We start from the raw sequence: 23,169 nt of genomic DNA on the forward strand, positions 1-23,169 counted from the left end.
TGGTGATGGATAACCTCATCTCTGTAGGTGACAGAGCTTTCCCAATGTTCTCACTCTCCAATGACAGCTGGAAATGTGGTGTTTTGTTTTGTGGAAATGAAGGCAGATGAGTCATGAGAAGAATGGGCTAATAACTGCAACACTATATCCTGAGCAGCCAAATGTGCAATTATCTTTTTAAGAGACTCCTGTAACCGAGCTATAAAATCAATGTATGGTTCTCTTGGTCCCTGTTTTATAGCAGTAAAGGAAAGATATTGTTCCCCACCTGAAGTGATTTTTTCCCAAGCTCTAATGCATACTCCTCTAAGCTGTTCTATGGCATCATCGTGCATGACCAGTTGTGCATCTAAACCAACCCAGCCGCCAACCCCTAAAAGTTGGTCTGCAGTTATATTAATTTGGGGTTGGGCCTGAATGGAAGCTTATCTGCCCACCAAGTTTTAAACTGTAAGAACTGAGCAGGAGTTAGACAAGCTCGAGTAAGAGCGTCCCAGTTAGTAGGAATCATCCGACTGGAAACAGCAACATTCTTTAACAGTCCCGTTACAAAAGTAGAACCTGCTCCATCTTGATTTATAGCTTGTTTAAATTCTTTGAGTAATTTAAAAGGAAAAGGTTCAAATGTAACTGCAGTATTTCCCTGTTGATCTGGGGGGTGTATTCTAACAGGGAGCTGCCAAGCCTCTAAATCTCCCTCTCGTCTAGCTTGCTGAATTCCTGTCTGAATAGAACTAAGGGCGGTCGCTCAAGGTGCTGCCCGAACAGTCACTGGGGCAACTACTTTTCACCCAATGTCCTCTGGAAAAGAAAGATCTGGAGGGTCTTTTTCTTCAAAATAATAAGGAGGGGGTGCAGAAGGGTAGGGATGAACCTTTCCTTCCTTTGCTGCTTTAGCTTTAGCTGGCAAATAAACATGCTCTGTAACCTCTTCTGTTACTTTGTTACAGTCTTGTTCTTCCTCATCATCAGTGTGAAAAAGTTCCAAGGTGGAACAAACCAGACCCCACACCTGTCCCATTGTTACCCTGACACTTCTGAGCTCCCCTTCTTACTCACCATGGGGATTGCTTTAAGAGTACTCGGGTATCCTCCAGCTAGTTTTCCATTCCAACCATCACTCTGGCGACCCTTCGACCTGGATTCGAGCCCCCACGAATGGATGCCAGTTGCCGAAACCAGCTCGGTCGGGGAGACCCTGACCCAGAGGAGCTAGAAGAATTAAAGACACATACACAGAAATACAGAGGTGTGAAGTGGGAAATCAGGGGTCTCACAGCCTTCAGAGCTGAGAGCCCCAAACAGAGATTTACCCACATATTTATTAACAGCAAACCAGTCATTAGTATTGTTTCTATAGATATTATATTAACTAAAAGTATCCCTTATGGGAAACGAAGGGATGGGCCGACTTAAAGGAATAGGTTGGGCTAGTTAACTGCAGCAGGAGCATGTTCTTAAGGCACAGATTGCTCATGCTATTGTTTGTGGCTTAAGAATGCCTTTAAGTGGTTTTCTGCCCTGGGAGGGGCCAGGTGTTCCTTGCCCTCATTCCCGTAAACTCACAACCTTCTAGCATGGGCGTTAGGGCCATTATGAACATGTTATAGTGCTGCAGAGATTTTGTTTATGGCCAGTTTTGGGGCCAGTTTATGGCCAGAATTTTCGGGGCTTGCTCCCAACAGAAACAGAAATTAGAATGGTGGTTTCCAAGGACTAGGGGAGGTGAGATGTTACTCAATGAGTATAAAGCTTCTATTATGTAAGATAATTAAGTTCTATATATATAGCAACTTGAATATATCTCCAGAGAATTGTGCTGAATGAAAAAAGCCAATCCCACCATTCAGATACTGTATGATTCCATTTGTATAACATTCTTGAAATGACACAATTGTATATATGGAGGACAGACTAATGATCGAGTCTGGAGGAAAGTGAGTGTGGCTATAAAAGGGCAAGATGATGGATCCTTGTGGAAATATTGGAAGAGATCCTTGTGATGGAAATATTCTGTCTCTTGAATGGACTGACATCAGTATCCTACTTGTGATATTGCAAGATGTTGCCCTTGGGTGAAATTACCTAAGAGACATAGGTCTCTCTCTATGATTTCTGTATTATGTTTTACAACTTGACGTGAACAAATCCACATTTATCTCTGAATAAAAGATTTCACTTAAATACATCATTAGTCACCATCTAAGATTAGCTGCTGTTGACAGTTTTGTGGCCACTCAGACGTTCAGCAAATGTTTTTAAACTTGGCTTTGTGGTTTACTATAGAAAAGGGCCTCAGCCAGGCACCTGGTTCCTACCTTTCCTCTTATGTAAGCTCCCCTGTCTGTATTACCCAACTCATGTGGAAAGTAGCTTGGCTGTGAAGATTGTTTATAAATCATAAGGCATGGAGACCAGGGGCCAGAACAAAGGAAACTCCTAACAAGGATTGATGCTTTCTTCTTATATCTAAAGATAAAGGCAATTGACATTACGTTTAAAGAGCTAGTTGTCTTTTATTTGCAATTCTAGAATCCAGCCACACCTCCTTCTATAAAATAGAACTAATGTTCTGGTGATCCAAGCAGAGGAATATGACTTCATACACAGAAACGGGCTGAGGAAAGCAGAAACAGAACAAAAGTGGGTGGTCATTTTAAAGTTACTTTACCTGTTGGCCGGGCGCGGTGGCTCAAGCCTGTAATCCCAGCACTTTGGGAGGCCGAGGCGGGTGGATCACAAGGTCAGGAGATCGAGACTATCCTGGCTAACATGGTGAAACCCCGTCTCTACTAAAAATACAAAAAAACTAGCCGGGCGCGGTAGCGGGCGCCTGTAGTCCCAGCTACTTGGGAGGCTGAGGCGGGAGAATGGCGTGAACCCGGGGGGCGGAGCTTGCAGTGAGCCGAGATCGCGCCACTGCACTCCAGCCTGGGAGACACAGTGAGACTCCGTCTCAAAAAAAAAAAAAAATAAAATAAAGTTACTTTACCTGTCAAGGTTAAAGCAAAGGGGATTTCTTTTATCATGAGTGCTAAAACTGGCCTGTTTGGGACTTGGCTATTCTCTCTCTCTCTCTCTCTCTCTCCTGAGAGGAGGTCAGATAACAACTTGGAGTTGGTGGCCTGGAACTTCAGCATGAGTAGCTCCATTTCGGTTTGATCTGTTGGGCCTAGTGCAGGAACTCAGTCCAACCCAATAGTCTCCTATACATTTTATTCTACACCTATGCTCATTTTCTTCTTTGCACATCTGTATGCTTTGCAAATGTTCTACAAATAAGCATGATTATCAGGTTTAAAGTTGCCTGGGATGGTCCCTCAGTCCAGTCCATTGGGTGGACTGCAGAAATGTCTGCAGCAGATGTGACATGCCTCTTTTATTCCCCTCATTTATCTGCCTCCACTCATCCCTTGTCCTTTTCTATTTTCCCTCCTCCCTCTCCTTACCCATTCTTTCCTCTCTTCCTCTTCAGCCTGTCCTGCCCTCCCTAACTCGACTTTCTCTTTCCTCCTTTTCCTACCCTTTTCTTCTTCCTTATAGTTCTTTCCACCTTCTCATCCCCCTTTCCACCCTTTCTTCTTTCCTCCTCCTTGCCTTCTCCATTCTCTTCCTTTCCTGCCTCCCTGCCCCTCCCTCCTCCCACCTCCCACCTCCCTCCCTCTTCTTTCTGTTGGTTCTTCTCTCTGACCTTTTCCCTTAGTCTCTCCCCAGCCCTTCCTCCTTCCCCTCCACCCTTCTTCCAACCCCTCCTCCTTCTCCATCTCTTCTTCCTCCTTCTCCCTCCTCCCCAGCTCTCCTCTGCAAGTCCCTCCCCTCCTATCTCTTCTCCCCGCTCCTCCTCATCCCTCCTCCCCTTCCATCCTTCTTCCCACCCCTCCTACTTCTTTTCTCCCTCCTCCCCCCTTCCCTCCTCCTCGCCCCTCCTTTCCCTCCATCCTTCTTCCCACCCTTCCTCCCTCCGTCTGTTCTCTCTCCTCTCCTTTCCCTGCCTCCTCCCCCTCAATTCTCCCTCTTGCCCCCGCCTTCTTGGCCGCGGTGGCCTCTGGGAGCTAGAGGAGCTCAGTTGGCTCTGCTCGGCTTCGCTCGGCTGGGGGCAGGGCTCGGCTGAAAAAGCCCGAGGGGAGGTGGCGCGCGCGGGCTTCTGGGAAGCGTAGTCCGGCGCAGTCCGCGCAGGCGCATTGCGGCCGGGCGGGCCTAGCGGGCGCGGTCATTGTCCTGGCCGAGCGGCGAGCGGGTGAGTGTGGCTGCGGGGTTCCGCCCACCCTCTACCTGTGCGGGGGGCCATACCCTGGCCCCGAGTAGGGCGCAGCCTCGGGGAGAGGGCGTGCAGGCCCAGGTACGGGGAGTGCAGGGCTGGGTGCAGGTCCAGGGCATGCGGGCGCAGGGGAGGGCGTGCAGGCCGGGACCGAGGGGCGCCTGGAGCGGCTGAGCGGCCGAGGGGAGGCTGAGGGGAGGCTGAGGGGCTGAGGAGAGGCTGAGCGGAGGCTGAGGGGCTGAGCGGAGGCTGAGGGGCTGAGGAGAGGCTGAGAAGAAACTGAGGAGAGTCTGAGGGGAGGCTGAGGGTCTGAGGGGAGGCTGAGGAGAGGCTGAGTGGAGGCTGAGNGGGGAAGGTGGCCTGTGTGAGAGACAGGCGGTGCATATCATCCTGAGGATGAGGCTGAGCCTTTGTGGATATTGTGAATGTGTCTGTGTGGGTCTGTATGTGTGTGTGAGACAGATTGTGTCGTCCTGAGGGTATGGCTGTGTCTCTGGAGATTGTGAGAGAGAGTGTGTGTGTGAGAGAGAGAGAGAGAGAGAAACTGCGTGTCGTCCAGAGGCTGGGTCTGTGAATGAATGTGAATGTGTCCATGTGTGTCCATGTGGGTTATGTGTGGTAATGTGTGTGTGTGTTTGTCCCACTTCTACAGAGTCTTGGTCTCTCTGTGGAGCTGTCTCTCTCCGGGCCTCTGCCTATACATGTGTGGTGATATCTCTGAGTGACTGCCTGTGTTCTTGTCTTTGGTGTTGTGGGTGTGTCAGCCTTGATCTCTATCCTTGGGTGTCTCTGTGTGAGGGTGCCCTCTGGGTGTCCACTATGTCTGGTCTTTCCATGCATGTCTCTTGGCATGAGTGTAGGGGTGTGTCTCTCCAGGGTCCAGTCCTGTCTGGATCTTTCCCTATCTCTGTGTGTCCACGTGTGTCTGAGTGTTTCTTGATGTTTGTGTGTGACTCTGCAGAGGTGGATGCATCTGGGTGTGCCTCTTCCAAAGACTGTATGCCTGGACAAGGGGGCCTAGCAGAGCCACTACCTTCTCACCTCACACTTCTCCTAGTCTGCCCAGCCACAGTTCCCTGGCTTTTTCCTGCCCATAGAAAGCTTTGGAGGCACAGGGGCCTGGGAGTGACAGGGGCAGGGTGGAGAAGGGGAAAAGAAAGGCTGTTTCTTCTGCCTCCCACAGGATCTTCTTAAAAGGGGATCAGACTCCTAAAGGGTCTCTGTGCCCTACTCCGTTCTGACCAAGGAGAGGTTGATTTGTTCACAGAATGTGTTTGCAGCCAGTGCTGGCCATTTATAGGTGTCCCAGTAACTCTGAGGTAGGGACCATCATCATCCTTATCTTACAGACAGGGAAACTGAGTCTCAGACTAAGTGACTCACCCAAGGTTACCTCAGGCATCCAGGTTCCACAGCCCCCACAATTAGCCACTAGACAAATGGGAGATCCCTTTTTTCCCTTTCCGCTCAGCTGACACAAGGTTGCAGGGTTTTCCCCAAGGGACTCTCCGCTTGGAAACAGTAGAAATGGATGAAAGGAAGGAAATGCTAAAAAGCTCAGAGGAAGAAGAATCCAGATCTAAGGCCAAACCAGGTTCAACAGTCACTGGCAAGTACTCTTGGGCAAGTCACTTCCAGGGCTGCTGTATGATTTTTAAGGGTACTTTGCCTTTATGGATCTCTTGCTCCATTGGCTTTTTAAAGCACTAAAAGTTACATTTTGTTATTTCATTAATAGGAAGACAAATGTATTCTAGGCTGGATTAGATCTTTTCTTATGATTTTAAAAGAAATTAAGACCTTCCTATGGGCCCCTAAAGGTTTCATGGGCCCCAGGCTCTGTGCCTACTGGGTAAGTGGGCTCTGGTCACTGCTGTGGTCTGGCAAAATGGGCCAGTGTTCTTGACCTCATAGGACACGGGTGAAAGTCAGAGACCACTGATCTGCAAGGAATATATTTTTTTAAATTAAATTCTGTTTCAAAAATGTGTATGGTGATATGAGGTTTCTACACCCAGGGAGACAGTTCAAAGGAAGAGAAAGAAAAAATAATTAATAACCCCTACCCCTTTCTCATTCCCATTCCACGCCCTCCAGATACCAACCCAGCCTCATTCCACAACCTTTCCCAGGCTGGAAAACGCTGTACAGATGTGTCCACATCCACATGGGTTGGTTTGTTTTTTTCACAAAGGGGCTGAAGTTATGCATAAAACTGGGTAACTTGCTTTTCTCACTTAGTGAAACTACAGACATGTCAACAGATGCAGAACTAACTCTGCGAGATGCAGAACTAACTCTGCTTCGCAGAGGCGACCTGATACTTCATACTATGGAGACGCTACCATTGATTTGATTCCTTTAGTAATTTTATTAATTTTGTTTTCAGGGTGTGGTTTTTTTTTTTTTTTTTTTCCCTCTAGAAACAATGCTGCCATAAATATCTTTTTTTCCTATATGTAACTTTTACACGGAGCTTTATTAGTGTGGGCAGATTCCCAGGAACAGGGTTGCTGGGTTATGGGATTTGTGTATTGCCAGCTCACTTTCCAGAAAAATGTTGAGCGACTCACATTCCCTCACCAGTGTGTGAGAGGGCCTGTTCCTTTGAATCCTGGCCAGCACTAGAAGTTAGCTCATCTGTTCGTTCAGCTTGATGTCTAAGTGCCTCCTATGTGTTAGACATTGTCCTAGATGTCAGAAATACAATCTAAAAGTGATAATCCCTGCTCCCTGGGGGCTTCTGTTCTCATGGAGGGAAGACAGATGACAAACTTGAAAACAACTATTTAAGAAAAGACAGTTGTCAATAGTGGTTTGTACTGCAAGAAAATAGAAGGGGAGAGAGTTGCTGCTTAAGGTCAGGTGATTGGGGGTGGAGGACTTCTCCAAGGAGGTAACATTGGAGCTGACCAGGAAGTGGGGCTAGTCATGGGAAGAGCACTCCCTCCAGAGGGAACAGCAAATGCAAAGGCCAGGGGGCCTGGGGCCAAGCATGGGAGAGGGGAGTAGAGGAGATGGAAGGGGAGAGGCCATCGGGGCACATCGTAAAGGCTGTGTGGGCGGCAGTGAAGACTTTGAGTGATTTCTAATGGTGGGGGAAGCCAAGGAAGAGTTTTGAAGAGTTTTAACCCAGAGGACGTTTTCACTGAGTGGTTACAGTTGGCCAGGTGTGGTGCCTGTATACAGGCGTTAAGTGGTAGGAACCCCGAGCCCACGCCTTTGTGATCCTTTTGTTCTACAACAGGGCTTCTCAGCCTCCACACTACCGACCTTGGGGCCTAATCATTCTTTGTTGTGGGGCCTGTCCCGTGCATTATACAATGTTTAGCAGCATCCCTGGTTTCTACCCACTAAATGCCCATAGTATTCCCCTGCCAAATTATGACAATTTGGCAAATGTCTCCAGACTTTGACAGATGTTTCCGGGGGGGGGGGGGGGGCAAAATTGTTCCCGGTTGAGTACCAAAGGCTTCTGCCAACTTGGCCATATATATACACCCACCTACAATTAAAATTACTTTTCACCTGTGGAAGTTGGGACCATTTGGCCTAAGAAAGGCTCTTCTTTGTCTTAGTGGTTCTTACGCTGTCAGAGGTGTCAGAATCTCCTGGGAAACTTGTTTAGAAATACTGATTCAGGGGCCCTACCCAGGTAGTTTGATTCAGAGAATCTGGGAGGGGGGTTAGGAGTATATATTCTGAGTGATATTTTAATAAGCATCCCTAGTGATTCTGGTACTTTGAGCTAAAAGAGTATTGTGTTGGAGAGGACTGAGGTTTTTCTGGGTGATCCTGAAGGGCTGGAGATGTAGAGAGGCATGTTTCTGTTTATAGCAGAAGAAAAACTCATTTCCAGTCAGAGGTGTTGGTGGCATGGGTAGGGAGCCCCCTGTCACAGGAGAAGCCAGGACTGAGCCAACATGTCTCAAACTCCAAGAATTTGTCCTAACCTGTGCCATGCATCCTGTTTTTTTACTTTGCCATTTACTTGAATTGGCTCACTGATTTTTTTTTTTTTAAATTTAAATCGACTTAGTTTAAAAGGGCATTCTGTGTGACTGCTGTAAAAAGAAGCTGAGTTTTGCTGTAAGAAGGGAAGCAAACATTAAAACAAATGGAAGTAAAGCCAGCTAGTTCTAATGAAATATTATGGTCACCCTAAGTTTGGGTCCTGAACCCTGCTTTTCTTTTTAATTTTAATTTTTAATTTTTGCAGGTATGTAGTGGGTTTATGTATTTATGGAGTACATGAGATATTTTGATACAGGCATACAATGTGTAATAATCACATCAGGATAAATGGGGTATCTGTCACCTCAAGGATTTATCCTTTGTGTTACAAACAATCTGATTATACTTTTGTTATTTTTAAATGTATCATTAAATTATTATTGATCATAGTCACCCTGTTGTGCTATCAAATACTAGGTCTTATTTATTCTTTGTGTGTGTGTGTGTTTTGTTGTTGTTGTGTTTTTTGTTGTTGTTTGTTTTGAGACGGAGTCTCGCTCTGTTGCCAGGCTGAAATGCAGTGGCGCGATCTTGGCTCACTGCAACCCTTTGTGTTTTTTTAATATCCATTAGCCATCCCCACATTCCCCCCACCACTCCACTGCCCTTCCCAGCCTTTGGTTTCTTCATCATTCTAGTCTCTATCTCCATGAGTTTAATTGTTTTAATTTTTAGCTTACACAAGTAAGTGAGAACATGCAAAGTTTGTCTTTCTATGCCTGGCTTATTTCACTTAACATAATGACCTGTATGTTGTTGCAGATGACAGGATCTTATTCTCCTGCTTTTCTTTTGTTTCAAGGGGTGAGTGAGGGGTTGCAGGAATGTTAAGATACCTCTCTACTTGAGACTTTGTCCTGAGCTTGTCAGGGGAACTGAAAGAGAATTGAACCAAGCTGCATTTCTCCAGGCGAATCTGGCTCTGAGAGCCCCTGGGTGGAAGTTCCTTACACTCATATCTGCTAGTTGAACCTCATGGTAACCCCATGAAGTCTGGGGGAAGTGCCCGAAGAGGCCACAGGTGGTTCTGGGGCATCTCAGGGGGGCCTCGGTCCAGCACTCACATTCAAGGAGGGATCCGGGCAGGGCCATTGGGAGAAGGCAGGGTGTACGGTGGCCCTCAGCAGCCTGTGGGAATGTGTGTGAGTGTATGTGTGTTGACTGTATCTGTAGGAGTGTGCATGGGAGTGCATTTGTGAGGCATTGTAGCCTAGTGGCTAAGCATGTGGACCCAGACATACTCTGCCTGACTCCAGTCCCAGCTTTGTAATCTCTAGCAAGTGGTTTAATCTCCTTGGGCCCCAGTCTCCTCATCTGTGAAATGGGTGAGTAGACATAGTACCTACCTTCCAGGATGGTTAGAACATCAAGTGAGATACATTCAAGTACCCTACATGCAGTAAGCCCTCTAAATACTCACTGTTGGTGTGTGTGTATGTGTGTCTGTCTGTCTGTCTCTGCTTGTCTCTCAGTGTGTGTGATTTGTCCCATCTACATATGTGAGGCCAGCCTAGACCTGGTCTCTCAGCATGCCTCCGTCTGTCTTCTCCCTACAGCCCTGTTGGCCCCCTAGGCCTGTCTTCCTGTTCACCGTGGGCAGCAGAGGGATGGCTGCTCAGCTGCTGACTGATGAGGCATTGGTGAGTCATGTTGCCCTGTCACTCTCCTTTCCAAAGGCTGGATTCCTGCCTTGGGTGAGCCTCTGCTGCTCGAACCCTCTCCAAGGCCCCCAGTCCCATCGTCTGGGGCTGTGTCTGTCCTGATGAGGAGGGCTGTGCTTACAGATGATGCTGACCCTGGCTGTGGGGTCAGTTGTGGGGGACAGGGAAGCTTTGGAATGGCAAACTAGCTCTCTGGACTCTCAGGAGACACAGGTGGGAACCTGTGGGAAGTGGTGGTTTAGATATGTGACACTGAGTGAAAAAACTCATGCTGGATGTGTCACCTTTAAAATGGGCAGACACACTAAATGCTCCTTGTGGATGCCTACATGTGTGATGAAAGTACAAAAGCTTATGGGAATGAGGCCCACAAATTCACCCATGATTTTACCCCAAAAGATAATCACTCTGGAATGTTTGAGTCTGGCTAAGCAATTTTAATATTAAAGATTGCTTTTTCATCAGAGATCTCATCCTCAGCATTTCTCCACATCATTAAAAACTCCTTTGTAACATCCATCTTAATGACCACATAAAAGTGTTGTTCAGTGGCCATACCCTGGTTTACTTAATGGTTCCTCTGTTGTTGGACCTTTATTGGTTTCCAAGTATTCTTTTTTTGGTTATAAACAGTGTCGTGAGGGACACTGGGCGTAAATCTTTCCTTGTGTCTTATATGATTTCTTTAGGAGCAGTTCCTTGAAGAGGAAGATTGGGTTGGGTATTTTTGAGGTATTTTGATACTACTTTCCAAATCAGTTATGGCGGTAGGTATTCCCACCAGCGTGTCTGAGCAGGTCTCCGCTGGTTTATATGGTTGTTGTCAGGCATTTATTCTGCATGTTGGATATATTTAGACTGGTGTAATATTGCACCATGATAATCAATGATAAATGGATATGAAAGCTATAAACCATGAGCCTGATAGGGCACAAGTAGTGCCAAGTGATTTCTTTCTGAGTAGCATTGTTTGTATTATTAGTGAAGTTCAAGTCTTAGAAAATGTTTACTGGCCATTTCTGTGGGCAGGGAAATGATCCATCTTGTGCTTTACCAGTCTACAGGAATCTGAGTATGCTTTAAAGACTTTACAGAAGTAAATGTGTGTGTGTAAATATTTGTTGCAAATATTCTTCCCAGATTTGCTTTTTGTTTCTTTATTTTGCCTTATTTTTTCATAAAAATATGAAAAAAGCATTTCATATTTTAAAAATCAAATCTGTTGGTTTCTCCCACTGTGGTGTCTTTCTTCATCTTTAAGCTGTGAAAGGGTTTCTCCATCCACAGGTCACAGAGCAGCTATATTTTCTTCCTTTTTGCCATTTATCATTTGAATGTTAACAATGAACTTTTGAATCTACCTGTAATTTATTTTGCTATATAAATGTGTCATTTGACTTATTTGGGAGCTTTGGTTTATTCTGTCTTCATTTATTTGATACCTTTGTTGAGGTACACATCACGTACCACAAAGTGTACAATTCATTGATTTTGGGTACATTCATAGAGTTGTGTTAACCATCACCACAGTCAATTTCAGAATATTCAGAATATTTTCGTCGTCCTGAAAAGGAGCTGAGTACCCATTGACACTCATTTCCATTTCCCCCCGTCAGTCCGCAGCCCCTGGCAACCGGTAATCAGCTTTCTGTCTCTGTGAATTTGACTATTCTGGACATTTCAAATAAATGGAATCATACACTGTGTGGTCTTTTGTGACTAGCTTCTTTCACTTAGCATTATATTTACAAGGTTCATCTATGTGGTTCATTCCTTTTTTTGACTGAACAATATCCACTGCGTGGTTATACACATTTTATTTATCCTTTCATCAGTTGATGGACATTTGGGTTGTTTCCACTGTTTGGCTATTATGAATAATGCTGCTATGAACATTCATGTATAAGTCTTTGAACATATGTTCTCAGTTCTCTTGGGTGTGTACCTGGAAGTGGAATGTTGGTTCTCATATCATTAACTCTGTTGAACCATTAAAGGAACCACCAGACTGTTTTCCTAAGCGATTGCACCATGATGCCTTCATTTTTTTCTCATCTGTGATTCTTGCCTTGAATTCTTCTTTTACTTACATTACTTAGAAAGATTTGTTGTTTGTTTTTATTTCAACAGGGTTGGGAGTTTTGGTTTAAGTTTGGTTTTTTAAAAATTACTGCTAGTGTAATTACATCCTGATTTTTAAAAAAATTGAGCCTGTCTGGTTTCAGCTCTTCTGAGTTTTCCCTGTGGTGAAACGGTTTGTGTCATTAGACAGGAAACAGAAAAAGATAGAGTACTAGAAAAAGTGGCCTTGGACACGTACATGTAGAGAACTCAGAGGCCCTTTGTAGCACTTCTGTCCCAACACAATGGGCTCCCAGACCTGGAAGGCTGTGTTCTGTGTCTCAGCACAACTCTGGTGCCAGTCTGGGCTTGGTGCCTGGAGACTGCTCAGTGAATAGTTACTGAGTGAATTAGGTGGGTATACTTAGGGAAGACTTCCAGAAGGAATTGTTATATTACAGTTTTGTTAAATAAATAAATATAGGGGTGAGAGGGAACTTTTGGAGGTAATGGATCCATTTATGGCCTTGATGGTGGTGATGGTTTCATGGGTGCGTATGCATCTGCTAACTCATCAAGTTATGTACATCATTAAATATGTACAGCTTTTTCTATATCAGTCACACCTCAATGAAGTAGTTTAAATTTTTAGAAAAGGAGGAATTACTAGCTGGACTGGCTGAAAGATACATTGGGCCAAAAGGTCAAATAATATCATATAAGGATCTATAGTTGTACATAAGATATATATTAAATATCAAAATTAAATAATAATAGTAAGAGTCGACATTTACTAAGAGCTTCCTCCGTCACACGAGGCACTGTGCCTGGACCGTATTTCTACACATTTAACCTCATGACCCTGTGGAGGGGGACGTTGTTATCAAGAAGCCTGCTTCTCATATGAGGCTCAGAAACAGAAAGACAGTTGTCCAAGGAAACATAGCTTGTGAAGGGCAGAGCCAGGATTCTGTCGCAGAGTGTGGTTCCTGAGCCCACACTCTGAACCACCAGCCCAACCACTTTCTATCAAAGGTGACCCCTGAGGTAGAGGAGGCTATCCTGAGCCCAAGCCCCAGAAAGGTACCCTAGGACCACGGAGGGACTAGCCAGCGGGGGTGAGGCCTCCCCTTGGGATTTAGTTGGTGGTGGGGAGACTCCTTATGCTGGAGAGAGCCAGCAAGCTCTGGGTGTCAATAACAATAGCTGGCAGTTATTGAGTGCCTGCTGTATGCTGTGCACTACCATTCTGAGTGTCTTACATAAATAAGTGGGCAGGTGGGGCCCATGGCAAATTGGAGCTCTCTTGCCCCATCAAAGGGCCAGCCACCACTCAGCTCCAGCCTACAGTGGCCAGATATTCTGGTTAAAGAGAAACTAAAAATTCATTTTCTTGGTAAATTGTGGATTTTTTTTCATGTAACAAAAACAATTTTGAAACCCCCATGGGGCAAAATAGCAATGTGTGCAGCTAGCTTCAGGCCCAGATACATCTCATATGCGGTGCATGCTCAGAGCTCCCGTTCTTTCCTTGTGCCATGGGGGTTGTACCACTGACTCAGTTCAGAACAGCAGGTCCCTCTGTAGGACACAGTAGGTCTCTCATTACTCACATACCATGCTATGAGGAAGCCCAAGCAGCCGTAAGGAAGCCCAAGCAGCCATAAGGAAAAGCGATGTAGAGAAAAAGATGCCCACCAAGGCCTCAGCTATGCCATCCCTACCAGCTCAAGAGACAGACATGTGTGCAAAGAGGCCAGCAGACTACTCTAGCCCAGCTGCCATCCAGCCGCCTCCACACAAGAGATGCCAGGCACGAACTGCCCAGCTGAACCCATGAACCCCAAAATAGTAATAAATTGTTGTTTTTGAGCCATGAAGTTCTGAGATGGCTGCTACCCAGCAAAATATAACTGGATAGGAAATTTAATCTGTGACCGTGGCTCAAGATCTTCATGTGGTAGAGTCATGCATGGATGATGTGATCAGCCAGCAATAATGTGAGACGTGCAGGCCTTCGTCACATGAGGGAGGAGGTTGACTGTCAAGCACCATCTCTGGAAGTAGCTTCAGGATTGCTTGTGATCTATCTGGAAGAGAAGCGCCAGCTGGGACACTCTGCTATATTTATCCAACTGTCTTCTTTATTGGAAAAAGACATGCCATCCATCTCAGGGTCTGATCCAAACTAAACTGCTCCTTGGCCCTGATGCCGGCTAGATTGGTGTTATATGTGGATGAGGCCATGTAGTGTTGGGGCTGAGAGTTGAACTGACTGGGTTTAAAATGCTGCCACTCCTATCTGTGTGACCTCTTGTGCCTCAGTCTCCCCCTTTGTAAAAGAGATGAGCTCATAAAAGTGCCTACATAGTAGGGTTGTTTTAAAAATTAAGTGAGATGATGTGTGCAATGGGCTTAGAACAATACCTGGCATGTAATATGTACTTAATGAACATTAGTTATTTTTATCATTATTTACTAATGAATTAGTATGGAAGAAACCTGGTGCCAATACCATGTCTGTCTTATTCACAGTTGTATGCCCAGTGCCTGGTGCATAACAGGCACTTAATAAATATTGGTCGAATGAATACGTGAGTGGGTGAAGTGTCACTCTGTTTTCAGAAACCATCAATGAACATATTTAGAATATGTCAGAATATGTATTAGATACCATTGATCTAGCATTCCTGTTTAGGAGATTCAACCATACTTTTCTGGTAGCCCAGAAAATTATAAATTAAAACACCAGTTAAATTTCCTATCCAGTTATATTTTGCTGGGTAGTAACCATCTTGGAACTTAATGGCTCAAAAACAACAATTTATTACTATTTCGGGGTTGATGGGCTCAGCTGGGCAGTTCATGCCTGGCATCTCTTGTTGGTAGCAGTTGGATGGCAGCTAGGTGAGAGTAGTCTGCTGGCTTCTTTGCTTACATGTCTGTCTCTTGCTTTGGTATGGATGGCACAGCTGAGGCATTGGTGGGCATCTCTTTCTCTCCACATGACCTTGTGGCTGCTTGGGCTTCCTCACAGCATGGCATGTGAGTAATGAGACAGCTATTGTGATGACTGGCTTCTCCCAGTGCAAGTGTTCCAGGAGGCTGAGGCAGAAGCTGGAAGTCTTCTGTGATCTAGCCTGAGAGTCCCAGAACATTACCTCTGCCAGATTCTGTTGGCCAAGCAGGTCCCTCAGGCCAGCCCAGATTCAAGGATAGGGGAACTAGACTCCACTAGTGACGGATTTGAGGCCATTTTCGACCAGTCTACCCACTTACCATTGTCTACCAAAACTGACCTATATTGAAAGAGAGTATGAAAATGGGTAATTTGATCCAGCAAAATATAACTGGATCAGAAATTTAACTGGTGTTTTAATTTTCAATTTTCTGGGCTACCAGAAAAGCACGGTTGAATTTTTACCCCCTAAAACAGGAATTGTAGATCAATGGTATCTAATACTTATTCTGATGTATTCTAAATATGTTCATTGATGGTTCCTGGAAAGGTACCCACATTTTCCTTGCTTGGGCAGCAGGACTGGGCATTTCTGATTCACAGCCCTGAGAGTATGAAAATTGAGAGTATGAGAGTTATATGCTCATTTTGGGCAAATACTCAAAGCAGGTAGCTTTTTATGTGTCTTCCTATCACATATGATTGCTTTCTCAGGTCTGTTCAAGGTACCATGTAAGAAATTTAAGGATTCCGTCATTTGCTGTACAAACATTTACTGAGTACCTACTAAGTGCCAGGCACTGTTCTAGGGCCTGAGGATTCTTTGGTGGCCCAGGCAGACACAACTTCACAACCCCCCATGAGGCAGATGCTGTTATCCCCTTTTAACAGAGGAGGAAACTGAAGCCTGGCGAGGTTAGGTAGTTGAAGATGTTCACTTTCACACGTTCACATAGCTAGAAAATGACCAAGCCAGGGTTTGAAAACAGGTCTTTGTACTTCCCAGACATGCCCTTTAGACACTGCACTGTCTTTCAAAACAGAAAACAAACAAACAAAAACACTCACCTCCCTGTATTAGTTGTCGCTGTGTAACAAGTTATCCCCAAACTCAGCTGCTTAAAGCAACAATTATTTACTATCTTACCCAGTTTCTGAGGGTCAGGAATGGGGCAGTGACATGGCTGAGGCTCAAGATCTTCAGTCTTCTCAGGGCTTCCCAGGGCTGGAGAATCCTTTCTGAGAGGCTTGCAGAGTGCTTGGTGGTGGGACACCTTAGCTCCTTACTGACATTGGTGGGAGGCTTCAGCTGCTGGTCAGATGGTCCTCTCCAAAGGACCCTACAGGGCAGCTGGCTTCCTCCAAAGACTAATCCAGGGGAAAAAGAGAGGGAGCGTGCCACAGGACCAAAACTGTGATCTTTATAACCTTTTTGTCTTTTTTTCCCCTAAATGTCTTATTGTGCTAAAATACACATAACATAAAATTTGCCATCTTAATCATTTTTAAGTGTACAGTTGAGTGGCATTAAATACTTTGCTAATGTGCAGCACCATCACCATCCATCTCCAGAACTCTTTGATCTTGTAAAACTGAAACTCTGCAGCCATTATACAAACACTTTCCATTCCCCCTCGCCTCCGCCCCTGGCAGCCACCATTCCACTTTCTTTCTCTATGAATTTGACTTGATACTTCATTTAAATCATGGAATCGTGCAGTACTTTTACTTCCGTGTCTGTCTTCTTTCGCTGAGCATAGTGTCCCCAAGGTTCACCCTTGTAGCGTGTGTCAGATGTTTTTTTTTTTTTTTTTTTTTTTTTTTTGAGACGGAGTCTCGCGCTGTGTCACCCAGGCTGGAGTGCAGTGGCGCGATCTCGGCTCACTGCAAGCTCCGCCTCCCAGGTTCACGCCATTCTCCCGCCTCAGCCTCCGAGTAGCTGGGACTACAGGCGCCCGCCACCACGCCCGGCTGGTTTTTTGTATTTTTAGTAGAGACGGGGTTTCACCATGTTAGCCAGGATGGTCTCGATCTCCTGACCTCGTGATCCACCCGCCTCGGCCTCCCAAAGTGCTGGGATTACAGGCTTGAGCCACCGCGCCCGGCCCTTCAGATGTTTTTTTTAAAACAGGCTGAATAATATTCCATTGTATGCATAAGACCGCATTTTGCTTATCCACTCATCTGCTTACGTACACTTGGGTTGCTTCCACCTTTTGGCGAGTGTGAATGGTGAGCGTGCATATAACCTTCCCTTGGAAGTGACACCATACTAACGTCTGCTGTATGTTGTTGATCACACAGAACCACACTGGCACAGTGAAGGGGCTACATAAGGCTGTGGATACCAGGAGTTGGGGATCATTCGGGGCTGCCTTGGAGGCTGCTAACACACACACACACACACACACACACACACACATAAAACATGATAATATTCACAGTGTCACTCTGATACAGTTGCTGTTCACATTTTGACACATTTCCTTCCATCTTTTTCCTGTGTATTGTTTTTCGTGCGGTTGAGATAAAATGGTATTTATAGTTTTGGAAACCCAGAGGCAACTCTACATGGAAAAGCTCTGCATAATCTTGTAGTGAAAATAGCTATATAATTGGCCATAGGGGTGGGCTATTATTTAATGAGTCCCATGCCATGGATGTTATGGTTGTCCAAAGACTTGCCCATAGAAATAAAATGGAGTGGACATCTTCGTGCATGAAGCTTTGCCCAATTTTTGGACTGTCTTGTTGGGACAGATTTCCAGAAATAAAATGTCTGAACATTTTAAAGGCATAAAATGTATAATATTAACCTTTTAATTGAAAAAACAATAGGTAAAATGCACCTATTTGAAAATTAGTAAACTGGGAAAATGAATTCTCCCACTTCCCCTCCCCATCTTGAAACCAATAGCATCACCTGCTCTTACCAGATACTATTTTGGTTAAGAGCTTTATTGAGGTGTAATTCACATATCATAAAATCCACCCATATAAAGTAGACACGTTAACATCGAGTGCTTTTTAGTTTATTTACAGAGTTATGCAACCATCACCACAATATTTTTAAAAAATTTTACCACTCCAAAAAGAAACCCCATACCCACTGGCACTTACTCCGCATCTCTCTCCAACCCACCCTCACCCCTAGGCAACCATATATCTACCTTCATTCTATTTTGCCTATTCTGGACATTGTATATAAACGAGGCATTGAGGCATACAATATGGATTTTGCCTATTCTGGACATTGTATATAAATGAGGCATACAATATGGTCTTTTGTGTCCAGCATCTTTCACTTGGTGTAATGTTTTCCAGGTTCCTTCCTGTTGCAGCGTATGTCAGAGCTGTCGTATGGACGAACCACATGATTTGTCCATTCGTCAGGAGATGGACATTTGAGTTGTTTCCACTTTGGGACTATTGCAAATAACATTGCTATGAGCGTCAGTGTATAGTTTTTGTGTGGCATTCTGTTTTCATTTTTCCTAGGTACCTACCAAGAATGGAAGTGCTAGGTCATAAGGTAACTCGGTGCTTAGTCACTTGAGGAAATGCCAGACTGTTTTACAAAGCAGCTGAACCATTTTACATCCTCACCAGCTGTGTATTCTTACCAGTTTCTTGCATTCACTTCCAAAAAAAATTCTGCACCAGCCGGGCACAGTGGCTCACGCCTGTAATCCCAGCACTTTGGGAGTCTGAGGCAGGCGGATCACGAGGTCAGGAGATCAAGACCACGGTGAAACCCCATCTCTACTAAAAATACAAAAAATCAGCTGGGCGCGGTGGCAGGCACCTGTAGTCCCAGCTACTCAGGAGGCTGAGGCAGGAGAATGGCGTGAACCCGGGAGGCGGAGCTTGCAGTGAGCCGAGATCATGCCACTGCACTAAAGCCTGGGTGACAGAGCAAGACTCCATCAAAAAAAAAAAAAATCTGCACCTATATAGGCACATATGTATAAATGTCCCTTATTATTTCCTCTTATGGAAATGTTAACAAACTAGACACACTGTTCTGGGCATTGATTTGTTTTTTCATGTAACAGTATATTCAGGAGGTCATTCTGCATCTGCAGCTAAGGAGCTGCCCCCCTTTTTTTGTTACGGTTGTGTGTATTCCACTGTGGTGGATTCGCTGACCTAATTTAACCAAACCTCTGCTGATGGCTATTTGGGATGTGTTCACTCTTTTTACTTCTTCATCTGATGCTGTAATAAATATCCTTAAACATATATGTTTTTGCATGTGTGTTAATATATCTGAATAAGTCTAAAGTGTTCAAAAGAATTTGAATATTCGTTTTGATACATTTTGCTAAATGCTACTCCATAGACATTATTCCAGTCTGTTCCCCTATCAGGAGTGTCAGAGAGGAATATTTCAGTATTTGAGTTGGACAGAGTGTTTCCTTTCAAGAGGAATGTTGCAGTATTTGTCCTTTTGTGACTGGCGTATTTCACTGAGCAGAATGTCCTCAAGGTTCACCCATGGTGTCGCATGTGTCAGAACTTCCTTCCCTATCAAGTCTGATTTCATTGTATATACAGACCACATTTTGTTCATGTTTTCGTCTGTTAGTGTACACTTGGGTTGCTTCCACCTTTTGTGTATTGTGAATGGTGCTGTTAGGAACATGGGCGTGCAAATACAGAGTGCACTTGTAACATTCTAAATTAGATTCTGTCCCTTTCCTGCTCAAACCTTCCAAAGAATGAGTAAGAAGGAGCCAGCTTAGGCCAGACCTGAAGGAAGAGCATTTTGGGCAGAGGGAACAGCTAGTGCTAGTGCCCTGAGGTATATTCGAAGAGAGAAGGAAGGCTGGCAGGGCTGGAGCAGAGCCCAAGGGGCGGAGCAGGTGTGGGGACAGGGTGGGGGTCAGAGGTCAGAGTCAGGAATACACATTTGGGCACCACAAGTTTTCATTACCTGCCACTCTGGGTAGTTCATGAGAGGCAGCAGCCTGCAAGGATGAGGACTCGGGCTCTGGAGACAGCCCATGGGGTTCAAAGCGTGGCTGTCCCATGCATTAGCTGTGTGCTTTGGTCCAGGAACCTACCCTCTCTGTGCCTCTGTGCCTTGGTTTCTTTTTCTTTTTCTTTTTCTTTTTATTTCTTTATCTCCACCTTCCAGCTTCCCTCCAGTGCCCCCTATTGACAGAGCTTAACGGAGAGTAGCTACTAAGATAGAAACAGCACCGGATCGCTGAGTCAAAGCCCGCAGACCTCTGTGCAGAGTGTGGAAGGCGGGCTTTGGGGATGAAAGACAATCATTTAATCACTTTTAAACAGGCATACTATATTATAATGTTAGTGCCTGCCTCGTAGGTCTGTTTTAAGTTAATAATGGATGAATCAATATGTGCCAAGCACAGTATCTGTTTCTCAAGGCTGCTGTAAATAAGTACCACAGACTGTGCAGCTTAAACAAAGGACATTTATTCTGTCACAGTTCTGGAGGCTGGAAGTCCGTGATCAAAGTGTCTGCAGTACCACACTCTCTCTGAAGGCTCAAGGGAAGGCTCTGTTCCAGGCGTCTCTCCCATCTGCTGGCAAGTTCCCTGGCTTGTGGCAGCATAACTCCTTTCTTCACACAGCCTTGTCCTTGTGTGCATGTCTGTCTCTGTCCACATTTTTCTTTTCTGAAATGCAAATTAAAACCACAGTGAGACACCACCTTACCCAGCCAGGATGACCATTATTAAAAAGTCAAGAACCAATAGATTGGCATGGATGTGGTGAAAAGGGAATGCTTATACACTGCTGCTGGGAATGTAAATTAGTACAACTTCTTTGGAAAACAGTATGGAGGTTTCTCAAAGAACTAAAAGTAGATCTACCATTTGATCCAGCAATCTCACTACTTGGTGTCAACCCAAAGGAAGATAAGTAATTATATCAAAAAGACACCTGCACGTGTATGTTTATTGCAGCACAATTCACAATTGCAAAGATCTGCAGTCAACCTGAGTGCCCATCAACCAATAAAGAAAATGTGATACACACACACACACATATATATCACATTTATACACATACACATATACATACACACACACACCATGGAATACTACTCGGCCATAAAAAAGAATGAAATAATGTCTTTTCCAGCAACTTAGATGGAACTAGAGGCCATTATCCTAAGTTAAGTAACTCAGGAATGGAAAACCAAATGCTGTGTGTTCTCACTTATGAGTGGGAGCTAAGCTATGGATATACAGAGTCATACTGAGTGGTATAATAGACTTTGGAAACTCAGAAGGGGGCAAGGTGGCAGGGGGGTGAGGGATGAAAAACTACATATTGGGTATAATGTACACTATTCAGGTGATGGGTGCACTAAAATCCCAGACTTTACCACTGTACATTTCATCCCTGTAACCAAAAATTACCTGTACCCCTAAAACTATTGAGATTTTAAAAATTAAAAAACAAATTTCCCCTTTCGATAAGGGCACCAGTCCTGTTGGATTAGGGCACCCACCCCCACTCCAGGATGACCTCATTTTAACTAATTACATCTGCAGCAGCCCTGTTTCCAAATAAGGTCATGTTCTTGAGGCCTTGAAGGTTGGGACATCAACATATGAATTGGGGGGGCTCACCTCAGCCCATACCAACCACTTAGAGTAGTACCTGGCACATAGCAGCTGCTGCATAATGTCTGGTGTTGCCTACCTCATCATCACCATCCACCCTGCTCCGCCAGGTTCCTTCAGTCCACAGGCTTGTGACATCTACCACAAAGCGCTGCTCCTTCCGCGTGGACTTCTCTCCACTCCCCAGCAGTCTCATCTGCCTTTTTACCTTCGGGTCTTGATCCAAACTCTCTTCCCTACCCAGAATCTCCCCCTAAAGACCCAACCACCAGTTCTCTTCACAGACTACTCAGAGTCTTCCTGGGCACCCCCTATAGCTGACATTACTCAGGCACCTGGAGACCTCTGTTCATACCTTCATGATTGATTGCATTTACCAAGTTATGTGTCTTTGCCTGTCTGTGCCATGAGGAATTAGTTCGTGAACCTTTTGTGTCTGTATCCCAGACCTGGGCTTGCTGCCTGGCGCTTAGTAGGGGTTCAGAAAAGTTAGCTGTGCCCCTGGATTCCATCTGGGGCTCTGCCTCTGCTGTGCTTCTGATGCACTTGTTGATTCACTGGGTTAGACTCACTTTGCCTTCAATTCCTTTGCATCTGGTTCTCAGATCTGTCACCTTCTGTTCCAGAATGTCTCATATGGGATTTATTTCTCTGTCAGAGTGCCAACCCAATATAACTAGACACAGAGAAAACTGTGAGTGATCCCTTTAGAACCCTGCATCTTACTGAAATCACTTCAGCTACATCCCATCTGCCTCCCCTAAATCCTCTTGGCTTTTCTGGCCATTCCGCCAGGCCTCTGTAAGGAGGGCCCTGCGATGAGCGGATGTGGGTTTCCTCTTACAGGAGTCAGTGACGTTCAGGGATGTGACTGTGGACTTCACCCAGGAGGAGTGGCAGCAGCTGGAGCCTGCCCAGAAGGACCTGTACAGGGATGTCATGCTGGAGAACTACAGGAACCTGGTCTCACTGGGTAAGGGGCAGCTTCATTGAGTTACTCATCATTGGCCCATAACTTCAGGACCACAGATAAATTAAAAAAAAAAAAAGATCAACAGATCTGACTACATGGAAAGTTTTAAAATTTGCTCTACTTGAAGCTAAAAATAAAGTTGATAGATGATAGTATGGGAAATAATATTTCTCACGTGTTTACATTCAAAGGGTCATAATTATGTTAGCAGCTCCTGGGAATAAGAAAAAGACTAAGCGAATGATAGAATGGACCAAACTTATGAGTTGGTGATTCATAGATACAGAAATACACAAAGTTACACTTTATAAAAGTTTTTTAAACCTTACTACTGGAGACACACAAATTGAGATACCAGCAGTTTTTGCCCATGAGGTACACAAAGATCAAAAAAGAATAATAGCCTATATTATGAGGCTATAGAGAAAAGGACTCCCATTGTAGGGGTATAAAGTTGCAACAGCTCTTTGGGAGGATAGTTTGGCCTTATCAATCAAATATTGAAGGATTCCGTTTTTAGAGATCTGTCCTTTAGAAATTCTCACGTAAGTATGCAAAGTTTTCCATGGGAAGAAAAATCAAGGGAAACGACCTAAATGCCCAGCTGCCTAAGACTGACTGAACGTATCAAGGCCTAT

General features: G+C 44.9%; 1 protein-coding gene across 2 annotated transcripts in view; it reads left to right on the plus strand.

Moving 5' to 3' along the window:
* The first annotated feature begins 4,182 nt into the window (after positions 1-4,182).
* Positions 4,183-23,169, plus strand: part of ZNF71 (zinc finger protein 71) — a 28,709-nt gene continuing 9,722 nt past the window's right edge. Inside the window, exons 1-3 of one of the 2 annotated variants that reach the window (XM_025368304.1) lie at positions 4,232-4,339; positions 9,829-9,912; positions 22,405-22,531. In XM_025368304.1, the coding sequence (XP_025224089.1) occupies positions 9,880-9,912; positions 22,405-22,531 (160 nt within the window). In that variant the 5' untranslated portion in view covers positions 4,232-4,339; positions 9,829-9,879. Of the gene's footprint in view, positions 4,340-9,828; positions 9,913-22,404; positions 22,532-23,169 lie in introns of both variants that reach the window. The other variant, XM_025368305.1, reaches the window with a different exon arrangement.

The sequence above is a fragment of the Theropithecus gelada genome, chromosome 19 (assembly GCF_003255815.1).
Source record: "Theropithecus gelada isolate Dixy chromosome 19, Tgel_1.0, whole genome shotgun sequence".
In the NCBI taxonomy this organism is placed as follows: Eukaryota; Metazoa; Chordata; class Mammalia; order Primates; family Cercopithecidae; genus Theropithecus; species Theropithecus gelada.